Source organism: Carex rostrata, chromosome 14 (assembly GCF_964058835.1).
Source record: "Carex rostrata chromosome 14, lpCarRost1.2, whole genome shotgun sequence".
Classification (NCBI taxonomy): Eukaryota; Viridiplantae; Streptophyta; class Magnoliopsida; order Poales; family Cyperaceae; genus Carex; species Carex rostrata.
In genome coordinates, this window is record NC_135931.1 from 3,237,501 (window position 1) to 3,256,599 (window position 19,099).

At 32.6% G+C, this 19,099-nt stretch overlaps 2 protein-coding genes across 2 annotated transcripts in view; both read left to right on the forward strand.

The window, feature by feature from the left end:
• LOC144564928 (protein NETWORKED 3C-like) overlaps positions 1–19,099 on the forward strand; it is an 88,887-nt gene that overhangs the window by 34,326 nt on the left and 35,462 nt on the right. The gene's annotated exons all lie outside the window — the stretch shown is intronic.
• LOC144564931 (uncharacterized) lies at positions 2,314–2,734 on the forward strand. The gene has a single exon (XM_078314518.1). The coding sequence runs from the start codon at positions 2,366–2,368 to the stop codon at positions 2,618–2,620; it is 255 nt and encodes an 84-aa protein (XP_078170644.1). The 5' UTR covers positions 2,314–2,365; the 3' UTR covers positions 2,621–2,734.

Below are 19,099 nucleotides of genomic sequence, written 5' to 3' on the forward strand. Positions count from 1 at the left end.
ATCCAAAACCTGATTATTTTTAATAAAATAATTATTTTTTTTGGGTATTTTTAAAAAAATTGGCTCCCTTGCTCTCTTGTCGCATTATTCTTTTATTTTGCCCCATGCACGGCCCATTTTTGTTTTCCTCGCTATTTAATAAAAGAGAAAAGGTTTCTGTCCACTGGGTTTTGTCCACCATTTGTCCACAACCTTATCCACTTCCGTCTAACTGTTTTTTAACCGTTCACGGTCCCCACTCCGATATTGTCTTAGATCTCTTCGCTCATTCCTTCTGTTTTTTGAATTCAATTTCATATCACTTCTCCCAATCAATTTTCATATCTCTTTTAACGATCTCTAATGGAGATTCCTCCGATCTTTGTATTTTTCATTCTTCGTCTCTATTCCACTCAATATTAATTGTTGTTTCGTCCCTTTCCCTTTCTCTCAAAGAGGAGCACACAAATAAATTCAGTCCGAACTTCTAATTAAAAAAAGGTTTCAATCCGAACTGCTAATATTTTTATCGATCTCCTGAAAAGATTTCGTCCCTTTCCCTTCTCCCCTCTCATGATACCTCTTTTTCGAAACGCGTGCGTTTATTTGTTGTACTTCTCAAACTTATTTGAGTATCTTTTCTAACCCGTGACAAGACAGCCCAAAGGTAAATTTTACTAGTGTAAACAGCTTACAATTATTATTTTGACAATCAAGATTTTAGTTTCTAATTTCCAAAGTATCAGATGTACGTAGGAAATAATAATTTTGGTCATGGAATAAGCATGTTCTAATTATACCTTTTTTTTAATTCATTCTAAAATCTTGATTGTCAAAATAAGTTTTTGTGTTTTCCTCGTTTTTTATACATGATCGCAATGGAACCTTCAATCGTGGAGCGTGATCGAATAGAAGTTGTTTTTGTTGAAGAGCACGGCAAAATTCAAATCTAGTAAGTTAATTATGTTGAATTTGTTATTTTCGTTGTATGCAGTAATAGATCTAGCATTTCAAATGAAATCTGGAGGAAAGAGATGATAGAGAGGCGATATGAAGTATTAATCTGTTAATTTTACAGTATTGTCTTGTTAATTTTACAATATTCATCTTGTCATTTTACAGTATTCATCTTGTGAAAATCTGGAAGAAAGAGATGATAGAGAGGCGATATGGAGTATTGATCTGTTAATTTTATAGTATTGTCCCGTTAATTTTACAGTATTCATCTTGTCATTTTACAATATTCATCTTGTGAAAATCTGGAGAAAAGAGATAATAGAAAGGCAATATGGTTTAGTTTTAGAAATTTTACAGTATTATTTTATGGTTTAGTTTTAGAAATTTTACAGTATACAAGATTTAATTGAAAATTTACAGTATTATGTGAAAATTTTACAGTATACAAGATTCAATTGAAAATTTATAGTATTATTTGAAAATTTTACAGTATACAAGATTCAATTTTACAGTATATATTTTACAGTATGCAAGATTCAATTGAAAATTCTACTGTATACAAGATTTAATTTTTACAATATACAAGATTCAATTGAAAATTATACTGTATACAAGATTCAATTTTACAGTTCTGCTGATTCAATTTTACAGTATACAAGATTCAATTGTAAATTTTATTGTTTACACTATACAAGATTCAATTGAAAATTTTACTGTATACAAAATTCAATTTTACAGTATACAAGATTCAACCCAGTGCGGACGCTAATAATTAACTCTAACTGCCAATAACCGCTAATAACAGCTAATAACTAGCTCTAACTGCCAATAACTTCCTATAACTGTCATTTCCGAAAATACAGTTTGAAAGTACATTTATTTTGTCATGTTGTGCAAGTTGTAATATTTTTCTAACTATCATAGGACCACTTCAAATAGTTACTGGATGTTTTGTGATTAACAAATATATTTTATGTGATATATTGTATAATTATACAGCATATAGAAGTAATTTTATAGTATTCGCGCAAGTCAGAACTGTGAACAAATGGTGAACAAAAGGCTGTGAACAATTAGACGCTTCCCCAGATGAACAGACCTCATAACTTCGAAAACAACAAATCTCATATCACTATTCTTGGACGCTTCTATGTGGTCCCCATTACATAATTTTGCCTGGCAAAAAAAAGGGGAAAAAAAAACAAAGAAAATAAAGAAGAAAGCAAAACAGCCCCTAGTAAATGGGACATGGAATTCCCAAAACCAGTGTCCAGCTTTCCTCTCCAATCAGTCTGTGGATGAACATCTTTATCTTTATAAATGCACATCACACTCTTTTCTCCTTCAAACAACTACCAAACCTCAAGAACACTAGAAATCAATTGCACGAAAGTAAGAGAAAGTAAGAGAAAGTAGCAGGATAATTCAGATGGCATCTAAAGGGAGAGTTTCATTCGTTGTAGCAGCGAGCATCAGTGCAGTAGAAGCTTTGAAGGATCAGGCCGGGCTTTGCCGGTGGAACTATGCCTTGAGATCTATGCAAAGCAGAGTGAAGCAAAACATGGGAACCTTGTCTCAAGTTAGAAAGGTTTCTTCACGATCCGTTTTGGAAGAGAAGGCGAAGAAATCAGAGGAGTCATTAAGAACGGTTATGTATTTGAGCTGCTGGGGTCCTAATTCCTAATTCACTTTATTTGATTAGGATTAGGAAGAAAGTTAGTAGAGATGGAAATATTGTTTTATTAACTTTGTAACTGAACATTTAAGCAATAATAATTATTTAAGCTCAGATGTTGGTTCCATTTCACGGATCTCATTATTGGTTTTATTTCTCAAAATCCTTCTGTTACTCCAACAAATCAATAATTTCTATTAACATTAGATTCAATGATAAATCAACATCTCCAATAAAAAAAAGCAATTGCATAACTATACTAGTTAATTTGTATATTTATGGAAAATATTTACTATATATATATATAGGGCTGGCAAAAAAATTCGAGGTTCGTAATTCGATTCGGGTTTGATTCGAGTTTAATTAGATTCGAAATGGGTTCGAATTGAAACGAATCAAATCAGATTCGGTTCGGAATTAATTCAAACCAAACTCAAACCTAGCTTGGTTCGATCGAAATAGGTTCGTGATTTTTTTTTGATTCGAATCTCATAAAATCGAAAAGATAAATCGAACTTTTAAAACTCATAAAATAGACCATATTTATAGTTTATATGGTACCAGTTACCGATTATGTAAATACAAATATATTAAAGATCCAAAAGCTTATCCCTCTAGAATGGCTGGGTCCACGAATTCATCTGTAATACAGATTCTGTATGCAATATTCGGCCCAAAAGCTAATCATTCAATTCACATCTTTCTGCTCGGCCCAAAAGCAATGCGAAGATGACAGCTGGAGACAACTAGTGGTTGGATACTCGGGCGGGTACGGGTACCCCGGGTATACCCGACTCGGGTACGGGTACGACTCGGGTACGGGTATACTCGGGTATAAGGATATTCGGGTACGGGTATGGCGGGTATAGTTTTCAAAAATCATATCCTACCCGCCCTATACCCTTACCCGTGTACCCTTGACGGGTAAGGCGGGTACGGGTACGGGTATTATTTATTTATTTTATTTTTTTTTGGTTTTTTTGTTGTTTTTTTTTGTGCTTTTTTTTTTCTTTTTCTTTTTTTTTGCCTGTTTTTCTGATGGTTTTTTTTTGTTTTTTTTTGCTGTTTTTTTTGGGTTTTTTTGTTGGTTTTTTGTTGATGTTTTTTTTTGTTTTTTTGCTGTTTTTTTTTTTGCCGGTTTTTTTGTTGGTTTTTTTTTTGTTTTTTGCTGTTTTTTTTTCTGTTTTTTTTTATTTTTTGCTTTTTTTTTTTTTAACAATGTCGTTTAAATGTTATTACGTGTTTATAATTCGGCTTTTAAAATATGAATAATTCAATATCAAATAGTGTGTGTATATATACATAAAATTATCAAGTCACATCTTTATAATTCCTAAATAATTAAAATTTGTAACTTATATATATAAATTATTCTTGCCAAAATTTGTTTGTTTAGTCGCCTAAGTACAAATGTATTTATTTATTTCTTTACACGAGTCATTTTATTTTATTTTTAAATTCTCGTTCTAATTATATAGTTTCATAATTTATTTATATCTCGAAATTTTTAAAACAATAGAAGTTACCCTCCTCCTTTATTCCGGGCTTGGGACCGGCTATGTAAAAAAACATAGGCGGAGTTCTAACTTTTTTTTTGTTAGTAATTCTTCTTTAAAATGAATAATTTAAAAACTAATTGAAATATTTAGAAATTTATAATTAAAAAAATAACAATAAAGACTAAAAGAGGTTAGAAATTTATACCGACACTACCTATCTAGAAGTTCTCATTCCTATACCATTCTTCGCTCTCTTCCGCACCGTCTGAATCCGAATTAGCCTGGTGCTGCGCCTCGGTACCGCTTTCTTCAGTGTCAACTTCGGATGATGATGCTTCAGGCACATGTTGCCTGCGCTCTTCAGCTTGAATCCAATTTTTCAAGCACACAAGTCTTTCAAAGACATGTGGACCCAACTTACTACGTTTATCGGAGAGGATCCTGTTCGCCGAACTGAAACAACTTTCGGAAGGGACAGTTGACACAGGCACGGCAAATACATCGCGGGCCATCATCGCCAGTGTTGGAAAGGCCCTTTGATGCCTCCTCCACCATGCCATGACGTCAAGTCCATGTTCACTTTCGTTCATCATCGATACATAGGTCACTAGCTCGCTTGTTGTTTGTGGTTCGATCTCCGACTGAAAATCTGCTAACAAACCACCACTGCTAGTGCTCCTGGAAGTGAAACTATTAAAAAATTTAAAAAAGTTAGTGGACAAATAATGTATATATTATAAATAATAAAGATTAAAAAATACATGTATATTTATATTCATACCTAGGGGTGGCACGGGACGAAGACGGATTTTGGTTGGCACTCATTCTTGAGTTGTATATGTTAAACATCTCTTCGAATTTCGAATCCACGTATGCCTCCACCCTGGTATTGTCTAAACGTAGATTATCTTTGTATCTTTGAACTACTTTGATCGTGTAAAACTTCTTGTATGCCGGGTTGAGGCAGTTCGCGATAATCGCGACAAGCGGTACATCTTCCAAATATTTGAGAAACTTTTGTTTCATGGCATCTACGATTGGTGTGAGAGATTTATCGTGGATTTCAGCTTGTTCCAAATGACAATACACCTTGGAGATGTCATAGAGATGTCTGAGCAACTGAAATGACGTCGGTGAGTATGAGCAGGATAGTTGTACGGTTGCTGTAAAAAAGGTTTGAAGGAAATTGCATAGCCTTTGTAGTTGCTCCCATTCTCCATCGGTGAGTTCCAATTGTAGTGCCTCGGGGGTGGAGCTTCTCAAAAACTCCCCTATGACAGCTTTGTAAGGAATGCATCGGTTCAACAACCTATAGGTAGAGTTCCAACGGGTATCTATATCCCAAGGTACTTTCAACTTATCCAATCTATATTTGGCACACAGAGCCCCAAACGTTTGTTTTCTTTCTTGGCTCGAAACAATGTGGTTGAGAGCATTTTTAAATTTAATTATCAATAGTTTTACGGCTTCTGTTTTAAGACCCGCCTTCACGACGAGGTTAAGTATGTGGCACGCACACTTTTGGTGAAACATTTCACCATTCATGATCGGGTTTAGTGACCGTTTAAAAATCTCAATGGAAGCTATGTTGTTGCTCGCATTATCGAATGAGATAGAAAAAACCTTGTTAGTCATATCCCTCTTAAGGTTATATTCTTCTAAAACGGAAATAATGTATTTGAAAATTATATTTGCAGTGTGCGGGGAATCTAGCACTCCAAAACTTAATATCCTTTTTTGTAATAACCAATGATCATCGATCCAATGCCCGGTAACACAAGAGTACCCAAGTCCATGTTTACCGGCAGTCCATATATCGGATGTAATCGAGACCTTATTATTTTGGTATGCAAATAGAGCTTTGAGGTCATCTTTCTTAGAGAGAAACTGTTTTTTTATTTCACCAACCATCTTTTTATGATGCATCCTCTTGTACATTGGTTGGCCTAACCCCCGAATGCATAACCGGGAAAAACTCATGCAACTACCCATACTTATTGGTTGTTCTTTGTGGGTAATGTACCAAGCCAATTCACTAAGCATTTTTGATTCATCGAATTTTGGGTTGGTTCTGGTACCATCCGCGTTAATAAGGGTTTGGATTATTTTCGGTTGAGCATCTGCACTTGGTTCCTCATGCTTTTTTTCATGCATTTCGGAATGTCTTTTAAAACTGCTCATACCACTACCTCCTTTATACTCAAAATGTCTATTGCAATTTTTTACCAGACAATCTAGATATTTCATAATACCTCTTTCATCTTTGGTAATCTCATAAAATCTCGCCCACGGTTGATTGTATTCGAGAGGAGCTCTTTCTCTTTTAGTCTTCTTTTCTGTTGGTACTTCTGGGGGTCTACTTGTCGAAGGAGCGACAACTTCTTCTTGAATTTCAGGTTCAGCTGTCGAAGGGGCAGTGTCAGTGAATTGACTCGATGCTACAGAAGAGCCCATGCCTCCATATGTATACGATGGTGTCGGTTGAAGTGATTCTTGTGGAATGAATACGTTTGGATCATTTGAAGTATAATACGGTGGCGGTGTACTCATTTGTGGGGGTTGTTGATAATTTAAATCTAGCATTTGGTCCCTTCTTTGATAATTTTGTGGATAATTGTGTGGATAATTTTGTGGATAATTAGGTGGTGGCATTTGGGAGGAAGAACTATCAAGATAATTAGGTGGATAATTTTGTGGATAATGAGATTGTGGCATATCGGGGCCAAAAAATGAGGCCGACAATCTCGAGGCAAAATCTTCTTCCCCGTCCCGAGGAGGAGTTGTCATATTTTAAACCTATTCAAAAAATAGAAACAAAAAAACAGAAATTAAAAAACAGAAATTAAAAAACAGAAATAAAAAAACAGAACTAAAAAAACAGAAATTAAAAAACAGAAATAAAAAAACAGAAATAAAAAAAACAGAAATAAAAAAACAGAACTAAAAAAACAGAAATTAAAAAACAGAAATCTAAAAAACAGAAATCTAAAAAACAGAAATTAAAAACCGAAATTAAAAAACAGAACTAAAAAAACAGAAATAAAAAAACAGAACTAAAAAAACAGAAATAAAAAAACAGAACTAAAAAAACAGAACTAAAAAAACAGAACTAAAAAAACAGAACTAAAAAAACAGAAATAAAAAAACAGAACTAAAAAAACAGAAATTAAAAAACAGAAATCTAGAAAACAGAAATAAAGAACAGAACTAAAAAAACAGAAATTAAAAAACAGAAATTAAAAAACAGAAATAAAAAAACAGAACTAAAAAAACAGAAATTAAAAAACAGAAATTAAAAAACAGACATAAAAAAACAGAACTAAAAAAACAGAAATTAAAAAACAGAAATCTAAAAAACAGAAATCTAAAAAACAGAAATAAAAAACCGAAATTAAAAAACAGAAAATAAATCTAACTTATTCAAAATAAATCTAACATTTTCAAAAATAAATCTAACATTTACAAAAATAAATCTAACCTATTCAAAATAAATCTAACATTTTCAAAAATAAATCTAACCTATTCAAAATAAATCTAACATTTACAAAAATAAATCTAACCTATTCAAAATAAATCTAACATTTACAAGAATAAATCTAACCTATTCAAAATAAATCTAACATTTACAAGAATAAATCTAACATATTCAAAATAAATCTAACATTTACAAAAATAAATCTACAAAACAGAAATTAAAAAACAGAAATTAAAAAACAGAACTAAAAAAACAGAAATTAAAAAACAGAAACAAAAAAACAGAAATTAAAAAACAGAAACAAAAAAACAGAAATTAAAAAACAGAAATTAAAAAACAGAAAATAAATCTAACCTATTCAAAATAAATCTAACATTTTCAAAAATAAATCTAACATTTACAAAAATAAATCTAACCTATTCAAAATAAATCTAACATTTACAAAAATAAATCTAACCTATTCAAAATAAATCTAACATTTTCAAAAATAAATCTAACATTTACAAGAATAAATCTAAAAAACAGAAATTAAAAAACAAAAATGAAAAACACAAATAAAAAAACAGAAATAAAAAAAACAGAAATAAAAAAAACAGAAACAAAAAAACAGAAATTGAAAAACAGAAATTAAATCTAACCTATTCAAAATAAATGTAACATTTTCAAAAATAAATCTAACCTATTCAAAATAAATCTAAAAAACAGAACGAAAAAAACAAAAATTAAAAAACAGAAACAAAAAAACAGAAATTAAAAAACAGAAACAAAAAAACAGAAATTAAAAACACAGAAAATAAATCTATCCTATTCAAAATAAATCTAACATTTTCAAAAATAAATCTAACATTTAGAGAAATAAATCTAAAAAACAGAAATTAAAAAACAGAAACAAAAAAACAGAAATTAAAAAACAGAAACAAATTTAATTACTTTACATCTAACAAATCTAACATAAACTAAATAAATCTAACATATTCAATAAATCTAATAAATCTAATTACTTAACAAATCTAACATAAAATAAATCTAACAAATCTAAATATCTAATTACTTAACATCCAATAAATCTACATAAACTAAATTTACTCTACAAAAATAAATTAATCTAACATGAAATAAATATAACCTTTAAATCTCGCGGAAAAATCTTGCGGAAGCTCCCGAACTTCGTAATTCCGATACCTTCGTAATTCCGTTTGCTTATTTGTAGAAGGAATTAAATGAACAACTATATATTTTTTTAACAATAAATTTAAAATTTGAGAATTATAGAAATTTAGATTAAGAGAATAAGAGAATGAGAGAATGAGAATTGAGATGGAGATGTAAAAATGAAGGGAGGAAGAGGGGTATTTAAAGAAATTTTGGTTGGAGGGATAAAATTTAAATTTTTAATTTTTAAAGAATAACAGTAACAGTAAACAGAAAACAGAAACAGAAACAGAAACAGAAACAGCAAAAAAAAAAAAAAATAAAAAAAAATAAACCGTCCCATCCGGTCGGTCCGGTCCGGTCCGGGTGGGTCCGGCCGGTTGGGTCCGGATGGGATGGCACCGGTTTGGGGGGGAAAAATCAAATTTTTTGAATTTTGAACTGTGGTGAACAGTACTCGGGTATACGGGTATGGGTACTCGGGTAGTCGGGTACGGGTTTAGTCGGGTACGGGTTAACTCGGGTAGGGTAAACTCGGGTATTGGTCTAAAATAACGGGTCCGGTCCGGTTTTTGCCTGTACCCGCGTACCCGAGTACCCGACCCATACCCGGGCTCGGGCACGGGTACCCTAGGCGGCGGGTACGGGCGGGTATGGGCGGGTATACCCGTTAAGGGTATTATCCAACCACTAGAGACAACTCATCCGGTATAATCTAACTTCTTTTGTCCCACTTCGTTTAAACAAAATAAATGAAGCGCTCCACAGCCTATAAAAGCAGGCAGCAGTCAGATACCATGGTAAATTACTCAACTGGATTTCGGATGAGTAGAACTGGGTTTCTGTTATTACTGATACCCGGTCCGTTTCACTGTTTCGAACCTATTTCGAACCAAACCGAATCAGTTCGAATATGTACCGAATCAAACCCGAACTGGTCTATGAGGTTTGAAATCAGATTCAATTTCGAATCAGTTTGGTTCGAAATTATTTCGAATCCGAACCCGAACCTGGGTTAGGTTTGGTTTGGTTTGGTTCGTTGCCAGCCCTATATATATATATATACGTAGTTAGAATTATTTTTGAGGAAACCACAGTAAGAATTCTAAAATCCTTCTATTATTCTAATTCTCGTCATAAATGAATCTGTTGTATTACTAGACCCAATCTTGCCACTCAAGTTTTTAAAATTATAATCGATTATTTTTTTTTACCAATTATCCTTCTTAAGTTTTGATCTGAAACTTCTAATCGACAACGAAAAATGTTTATTTTCTAAAAGAAAATGTTTAGATTAATTCTAGCGTATGTTGATAATTTTTTCTTTTTACATTCTCGGTGCTATAAGCAAAGCTACAGTTCAGACCTAAGGTTTCGTGTAAGAAGCCAAAAAAAAAAAAAAAAAGCCACACTTCCTGTAGGCCGTAGGTGCCATATGATTCTTGCCTTCTTTAATATTTGTCAAATTAATTCTTAATTTTGATCACAGTTTTTGATTTTTTTAATCAAAATTAAAGATCAACTCACTAAATTATTTAATATTCATAAAAAGATCATTCATTTTTTTAGTTTTTGAACACGTGATCTTTCATATGAGAAAGATTAGTTCTCCAATTTTAATTTTTTAAGGAATTAAAACATTAATTTGATTTCTTTGATTAATTATTTAATTTGGATTTTCTATGGTCAAGATTTACTCCTGCATAGATTACGTGGAGTCGAAAAACAGAGCACTCTTTCCTGATATCGATAATTTTTTTCTTAAATTTCTAAAACAAAAAAAATTATGACTGTGGTGTGTATTTATTGACATTGAAGTGGTACGTGGAAAGCGATGGCCTGATGTAGTGATGTGAGAAGAAAGTAGACGCTGGGTTTTTGAATTCCATGTCCCAGATACCAGGGACTGGTTTCTTTGTTTATTTTCTTTACAAGACGGCTGGACACGTGTGTCCGAACTTGCACGCGGATAGCATTAAGAAGACGTGTGCTATTTCCAAAAGGTTATTTATATGACTTACAGCGGTATGGGTAGAGTTGAGAAGACGGATTGTGATTAAGTTAATTTGTTATGTGTTATACTGTGATTAGATTAATTTTTCATATACTATGACTAAAATGTCATTTGTTAAGGAATGGTCATGACATGCAAATAATCATGTTATGTGAGTTATACTGTGATCAAATGTGACTCACGTGATCATTTGATCATAATTTATGTTAGTTTATTTAAGATTCACTATATAGTCAAATCTAACGGTTCTAATTACACATGATTCGTGTGATCAAGTACCGTGACGTGTCATGACTAGATTTTTCAAAAGATTGATGATCATAGCATGCAAATAATCGTTGTACGGGATACGCGAGTCAAGACACATAATCAACACGCGTATTATGTTGTAACCGTACTGTTCCGTAACGAAACTGGCTCCACCGTACCATTTTTCCCGCTCTAGTATGGTTAAGACCATAACTTACGGAATAGTGTAAGCTTCTAAAACAAAATTTTAATATTAATTAGCTAACATGGAATAAGTACCGTGTATATTTTCAATATTGACGCGATTGAAGTGAGTTATTATTTTTGTATATTTTCAATAATGACGCAATTGGTGTTAGTATTTTATATACTTGCAATAATGACAAAATGAAATAAGTATATTCAATTTTATAATAAAGTGAGCTTATATACTTAATAATAACGTAATAAGTGCAGATATTGAGGAATTTTTCATATAAACCATAATTAATTAAATGAAATTTAGCAAAAGCAGCATGATTAGTTTTTTTTTATTCAAAAACCACAAAGACCGAAATGACCATTCGGTCTCCACATTTGCTTTTTCCCCAGACCGAATTGCCAATTCGGTCTCCATGTTTTTTTTCAATTTTCGTGCCGCCAACTATATGAAAAGCTATTTTTCTTGAGACCGAATTGGGGATTCGGTCTCCAATTTTTATTTTTTTTATAAACTCATTTTTTTATAATATATATATATAAATATATACATATACATATACATATATTATATATACATATATATACATGGGATTTGGCTAATATGCTATGGGTAGCTAAGATGCCTCATGTGCTACGGCTCAATATTCGACTTTTCAAAATCCTAACGGTCGATCCGAACCATTCATCTTGTTCTCCATATTAATATGTGTTTGGAGACCAAATTTTACATTTTTTGGAAATTTTTTACTATTTTTTTAGATTTATTGAATATCACTGTTTTTTATGGTCCAGATTTATCTGAAAAACAGCGATTTTCAATAAATCTAAAAAAATAGTAAAAAATTTCCAAAAAATGTAAAATTTGGTCTCCAAGCACATATTAATATGGAGAACAAGATGAACGGTTCGGATCGACCGTTAGAATTTTGAAAAATCGAATATTGAGCCGTAGCACGGGAGGCCTCTTAGCTACCCATAGCATCGTAGCCAAGTCCTATATACATGTATTATATTATATATACATATATTATACATATATTATAAAAATGAGTTTATAAAAAAAAAATCCAAACGACGTTTATAAACAAAATACCGATCGTTGTACGTCTACCGTTGAATGAAAACTTAAACTGAATTTTTGAGACACTAAATGACGTTTTTTTTTTTGAAATTTTGATGTTTCGAATTCCTGGAGATGATCCCCGAGGTGATATTCGGATCTGTCTCGTCCCCCCTTTCCGAAAAGTGGTCATACGCGCAAATCTGACTTTTCTAGCCAAAGTTATGGTTGTTTAAATTTTTTTTTGAAAAGTGAACTTTGAAAATTCATAACTAAATGTAGAAAAATCCAAATAAATTTAAATTTGTGTTAATTCTGTATATTTTTGAATGCTCTACATGCTGGTGTAATCACTTTTGCAAGTTTGGTCCCTGTATCAGTCCAAACTTGCTGATTTACTAGCAGAAGTCAAATTTGATATACATATATTATACACATATTATATATACATAAAAAGGGATTATTCGGATCTTTTGTGGCAACGTCTGTGAAAAAGTGAAAAAAATATGGAGATCGAATTGGCAATTCAGTTAGGGGAAAAAACAAATATGGAGACCGAATGATCATTTCGGTCTTTGTGTGGTTTTTGAAAAAAATAATAATCATGCTAGTTTGCTAAATCTGATTTAATTAATTATGGTTTATAAAAAAAATTCGATATTGAGGCATCTGGTGCCTTGTGGGACCCACTTTGATACTCAACAGTCAACTCCTTTCGCTTTGGTAGTTGGTGGCCGCTTAAACAATCTACTCCTGGAACGAAATCTGCTGTTATTCAAATTTGGTGCTCTTCGTGCTATTCTCTCTACTTTTTTTTTTCTTTCCCCTCTCTCTTCCTCTTTTAAAGAGAGAGATAAGCACATAAACGAAGAGTAGCAAGCTGCTATTCTTCTAAAAATAGCAGCAGATTCATATCCATCTACCCTGGTTATTGGGACATGGAATTTCCAAAACCAGCTCCTCAATTCCACAAACCAGCGTCTCTTCAGCTCACTACCATACTTAAGTTGTCCACATCTGATTTATTTATTCATTTTTTTTGTTTTTTATGTCGCCATTATCATGTAACTTTATCTCCACATACTACTGCATCTCTATAAATTCATTCACCTACTGCCTTCGTCTTCATCCAATGCAAAAATCAAAATCCTTCTTAGAACTATAACCCCCAATATCTGAAAACAGAAAAACTAAAGAGAACATGGCATCTACAGGTAGAGTGTCTTTGGTGGTAGCAGCGATCATCAGTGCAGTAGAGGCATTGAAAGATCAGGCAGGCCTCTGCCGCTGGAACTATGCTTTGCGGTCACTCCAACAACAGGCGAAGGGTCAATTCGGTGCCTTCTCTCAAGCTACAAAGGCATCTTCGGTTGTAGAGAGGAGAAAAGAAATGGAAGGGAAGGCCAAGAGATCAGAGGAGGGACTTAGGACTGTTATGTATTTGAGCTGTTGGGGTCCTAATTAAACTAATTAATTAGTAATTAATTAATTGTACATGATTTCTGAGACTATTGAGTTGAAAATGTTAAGAGCATTCTGTTTATTCTTGTATGTTACATTTTTCGTTAATTTAAAGTGTAAGTATGAGCAAGGAGAAATTTCCATTAGCTTATAGGGTATATATGAATTACTAGATAAGGTTATTAATAAATATTAAGTTATATATGATAATTTTTTGTATGTATAACTCTATTATTCATTATTATGAAATTAATTTATAAAATAATTTATATAATCTTTTATTTAGTAATTTACGAGAATATTGATTTACATTTCTCTAATCGATTAATAATTAATAATTTAAAAAATAATATAATACAAATTATAATTTTTATATTTTATGATATTACATGTTTGTAATATATTTATTTATATGTTATATTTTAGAGTAAATTATATAAATTATTGATTTATTCAATAATTATTCATGAGCAAAGTTAGAGTGTAGTGTGCTCATCGAGAAAAAGTTGGTGAGCATAACTGAAAAAGTCTATCAGGTTATCTTCACACGACAAATCTAAACTGTTGAAATCCATCTACTTCATTAGTAATGCATGTAGATGCAAAATTTTGAAAGTTTGAATTTGTTTAGTACAAGAGCAACCGGTAAAAACATAATGAAAAATCAATACATAAAACAACTGAGCATATCACATCCTAGCTTGAGAAGTTGATGAGCACATCGCACTCTAATTTTGCTAAAATATGTGAAATGAATTTATGTTATCTATTATTAACCGGTAAGAGTAGAAATTAGAAAATATGTAAGAATGAAGTTTTAGAATTTATTTTTCATTAATTTTGTACTAAATGAAGTTTTAGAATTTATCTGTTTACATTGGAGTTACCACAATACGGGATCCACAACATCGCATCTTTTCTTGCCCAATTTGCTACTATCCATGTTGGCAATTTAGAACCTCGAAAAATTATCTTATTCCTTTGCTTCCATAATGACCATAGGATTGTCATGAATGCAGTTGCCCATTCGCATTTCTTTTTGCCCGATGTCTGACAATGTCATTGCAAAGATGCGTTCCATGTCTCCTCCACCATGTCAGCATGTTGGAAGAGATGTTGAAACCTTCCCCAAACCTCGATAGCATTAGGGCATTCAAAAAACAGATGTTGAGCAGTTTCAATAGGACACGTATCACACATGACACACTTCATCCACAAATCATGCCTCTCCTTTGCAACACTTCATGATGAGTCAGTACCCTATCTTGAAGAACCAAATAAATGAAAATTTTGACTGTTGAAGGTGCATGTGAGACCACAGTTCCATGCACTTCCGTCGAATCTTGCCAGCAGAGATAATCAAATTATACATAGAGGATGCCGAGTAGTGAGCACTACCCGTCCAGCGCCAAATCAAGAGGTCTTCCCGATTATATCTTTGACTTTAAGATTGATTTGGTCGGCATTCTAACTTCAACAAGCCAATATTCAATTTCTGAAGACGTGACTATTCAACATGTTCTTTTGACTCAAGTAGGTAGTCCGTAGTCTACATTAATATTTAATTAATATTCTAAGAAGAGTAGAGAGAATCAGGGATTCCTAAGAAAATATCAAGGTAGGATCGACTGTACCGTTTCAAAGTTTGAAATTTTTAAAATCGGTACACTTACTATCAATAAAAATACAATTGTATTTTCTCTCTCTTATTTTCTATTTTCTTCTGCCTATGAAAAATTTCCGACATAGTGACCCCCTTCCCTGCCCTATGATATGGGAAGCGTATCCTCTGCGGAGGTTTTACCTGCGGTGGTTTTGATGTGGTCCGTTCGTTTCGAATCGGACGGACCAGATCAGATTTTATCCGAATTTTAAAAAAACTCAAAATTTGGTGAACCCTTAATTCAGTCTGTCCGATCCAAAACGAACGGACCAGATCAAAACCACCACACAGCACCGCAGGTAAAATCTCCGCAGATAGGGGTGTCAATGGGTACGGCACGGGTCGGGTGGAGATATTTTCATACCCATACCCATTAAAATTGACCTTACCCATACCCTACCCATACCCATTAAAAATTGATCTTACCCTACCCTACTCTTACCCGTTAATATTATCGGGTAACGAAACGGTAGCGGGTGAATAACGAATAATACTAGTATAATAATTAGTTTTATTATATTTTGCAAATTAAACATCAAAAACTCATTCATTTTAACACATATATAATTGCATTTTTAATAAAAAAAATAAAAAAATGTGCAATTAATTTCAACTAAATTATTTTTTATAAAGAATAAAAATTTAAAAACACAAATATACATTTAAGTGGATTAGAAATTAAATTAAATATACATTTAAGTGAGTTGAAAATTGAATTGAATATATATTTGAATTTTATAATTACCCTATAGGGTAACGGGTACGAAATAGTCATTACCCATACCCTTACCTATTTATTTAACGAAAAAAATTCTTACCCATAACCATACCCAATAAACTAACGAAAAAAAAAAATCTTAGCCATATCCGCCTTATCGAGTACGATACGGGTAGGGTAAACGGCTAAAAAGGTACCATTGACACCCCTATCCGCAGAGGATAGCGTTTCCTATGATATGATCCTCATTCCTCAATGTAAATGATGTAATATCACGTAATCACCACCATATTTCTCTGCCCACCGTATCTCAAAGTCCATCCATCCGTCCAATTTCCTCCATCGCCCTCACCGTCTGCTTCCCGACCTCACTGTCAATCCCTACTTCACCGCTCCACCGCCAACAGCGGGCCCAAATCAATTCTCCATCTGGGTGCTCAGCTTTCCGCACTCTCCTCTTCGTGCGACAATAATATCCTCCCTCCGTCGGTTTCCAAGCGATGACACGCCAACCGTAGGTACTGTTCTTCCAAATATATGTTCTACGTGCACGATTTGAGGAGGTGCCTGATTTTTCTTTGTGTGATGTTGGTACCAGTGGTACTAGCCCAGTGAGGCACTGGCACTGGCTTGTCTGTTGAACTATCACAGAGAAATAAAAATTAAATTAAAAACATTAAATTAATGTATAAGTAATTTATATATTACGCATGATTAAACTATCACATAGAAATAAAAAATAGTGCTGGTTTGTGAATGCATTCTCCTGCTAAGTTGCTATGCAATTTCAATTTGAGTAGGTTAACTTGATATTTTTTAATCCTTTCCTTTTTGGACTTCTTTGGGTAGTTAACCCAAGTATTCGATGGGTAGTGTTTAACAAGCTTTGCGCTTTTTGTGAAGTTTCTGGCACCACAGTTGTTATTTATGGTCTTCCTCCATTTGGCTCCTGGTTCTTTCTGAAGTTTCTTTAGCAACTTTACACATAACTTAGGCCTCAATAAAAAAGAACGCAAAATTGAGGATTTCAACCATCAGAAACTATGTTGCAGCGGACAAAAAGGCACATTGCCTACAAATAAATTTACTGGTAAGGCAAATGATCACCTATTTCAGCCAGGCTTTTCCTTACTGACAATAGTGACTGACCTGTTGTAGAGCAGTACTTCTTTAAAGTTACTTCATGTCCAAATTTTACCCCCCCCCCCCCCTCTAAGATGTCAACTCCATCAAATAGGATTCGTACCTCTCGAATTTACTTGGAAGCATCCCTCAATTTTTACATAGGTCACTAATTGCTACCAGCTTTACAGAATATAACTACTTCCACAATATAATAACTTCCATTTAGAGTCCCAATATTGAATAATTTCTCTCAAATATCTTCTGCAGTTACCTTCTGTCGTTATCCACAGAGCTGCTTTCGGAGGAGCATGTTACTGGGCGTCAGTTAATGGACTTGCGTACTGCATCTTGCTGACTACTGCATAACTCAAATGTATGCGTTGTGTCATTTCTCAGACTGGCTTTAGAGGAGGTGCGCCACCGCATCTTGTAGTCCATGTAGTCTGCCCCGCCTCGGATTGGCCTTCTCTTGGTCAGATTCAAACCAAGGTGATCTTCTTGCTCCTCCATTCAGTTTCTAGGTTTTGTTCTGATCCACAAGGTTCAAGATATTGTCTTTCAATCTAAATATGCCTCCTCCGTGGATTTGACATCTTACTGTGGTGATCTGTTCTGAGCCACGAGGTGTTTGTTTAGATCTTTTTTGGCAAAAAGTGAAGTTTTGTTTTTCTTTGTTAAAAAATTTAATCGAAGAATGGATTGAATTAATCATTATTTTGAGGTGTCTATAGACCTTTGTCATTTACAAAATAGTTAATTTAAAGCACGTGGATCAGAATAACAAACTCAAAACAAATCTTCAAATCACTTGTGTAAGGGGTGATTAAACCAGGTTAAAGCTGGTGTAAGAGGTGATGCAGAAGAAAAATAAGTCACTGGCATGAATGTTTTACTGACGAAAGCCCATGCTTAGATTTCGTTGTTTTACTGTTATAATTTTTCTTTGTTCAATTAAAGGTGCTCCGGTACAATACGGAAGAACTGATACTGGTACATAAAGAAAGAGATTTTCAGCAAAGCTACATTTTTTTAAATGTCATGCTTGCTTTTATTCTTAGGTTGCTTAATATTTCAAGTGTTATAGATTTTAGTTTTAGCATTTGAAATTGTTCTAAATTTTCTATGTACTTTATGCATTTTACTTTGGTTATTGCATTGCATGCATTATTCTTGTATGTGTTTCCATTAAAAAAAAAGTATTGGGAGCGTCCAAGTGCTTATTACCAGCATATACAAATTTGTTGATAAATATTGGAGATGGTTGAAGTTTATTAAAATTTCTTTTTAACATTAATATTCGTACATAAATTCATAAGTATGAATACAAATGTTAATATAGTTACTATTATTTATAAATATCAAAATAATTAAAATCAAATATTATTTCATAACAATACACACTTTCACGCTTAAGTATGAATACTAAGTGTTTTAGATATCAATAAATTAAATAAAGTGTGTATGAAAAGAATAATGACACAAATGAGTAGATATGAATACTTATTGTCTTAAAAATTGATAAAAACATATGCATTACAGTAACAACAAAATTTGACCAAGTAGATATAAATACTTGCTGTCTTAACTATTATTACTTACTGTTTTATATATTAATTGTTTGAATATTGTCAATTTAAAAAAAATGTTAAATTAAGATACTTTACAACGTAATAATGAGTTTGGCTAATATAACATCAGTGTCATTTTAACCTATATAACACTAACTCTAAAACTTATCAAATCGACTTCGAATGACTAATCCAAACCGATTTACATTACGAGTGATGCGTTTACATATATTTTTTTTTATATATTTTCGAGTTATTTTAATATCAAATCAAGCTGTAAAAATATTTTAAAATGAATGTATT

Bases quoted from the DNA above. Each gene is read 5' to 3' on its own strand.
- LOC144564931 (XM_078314518.1), top strand. From the start codon at position 2,366: ATGGCATCTAAAGGGAGAGTTTCATTCGTTGTAGCAGCGAGCATCAGT.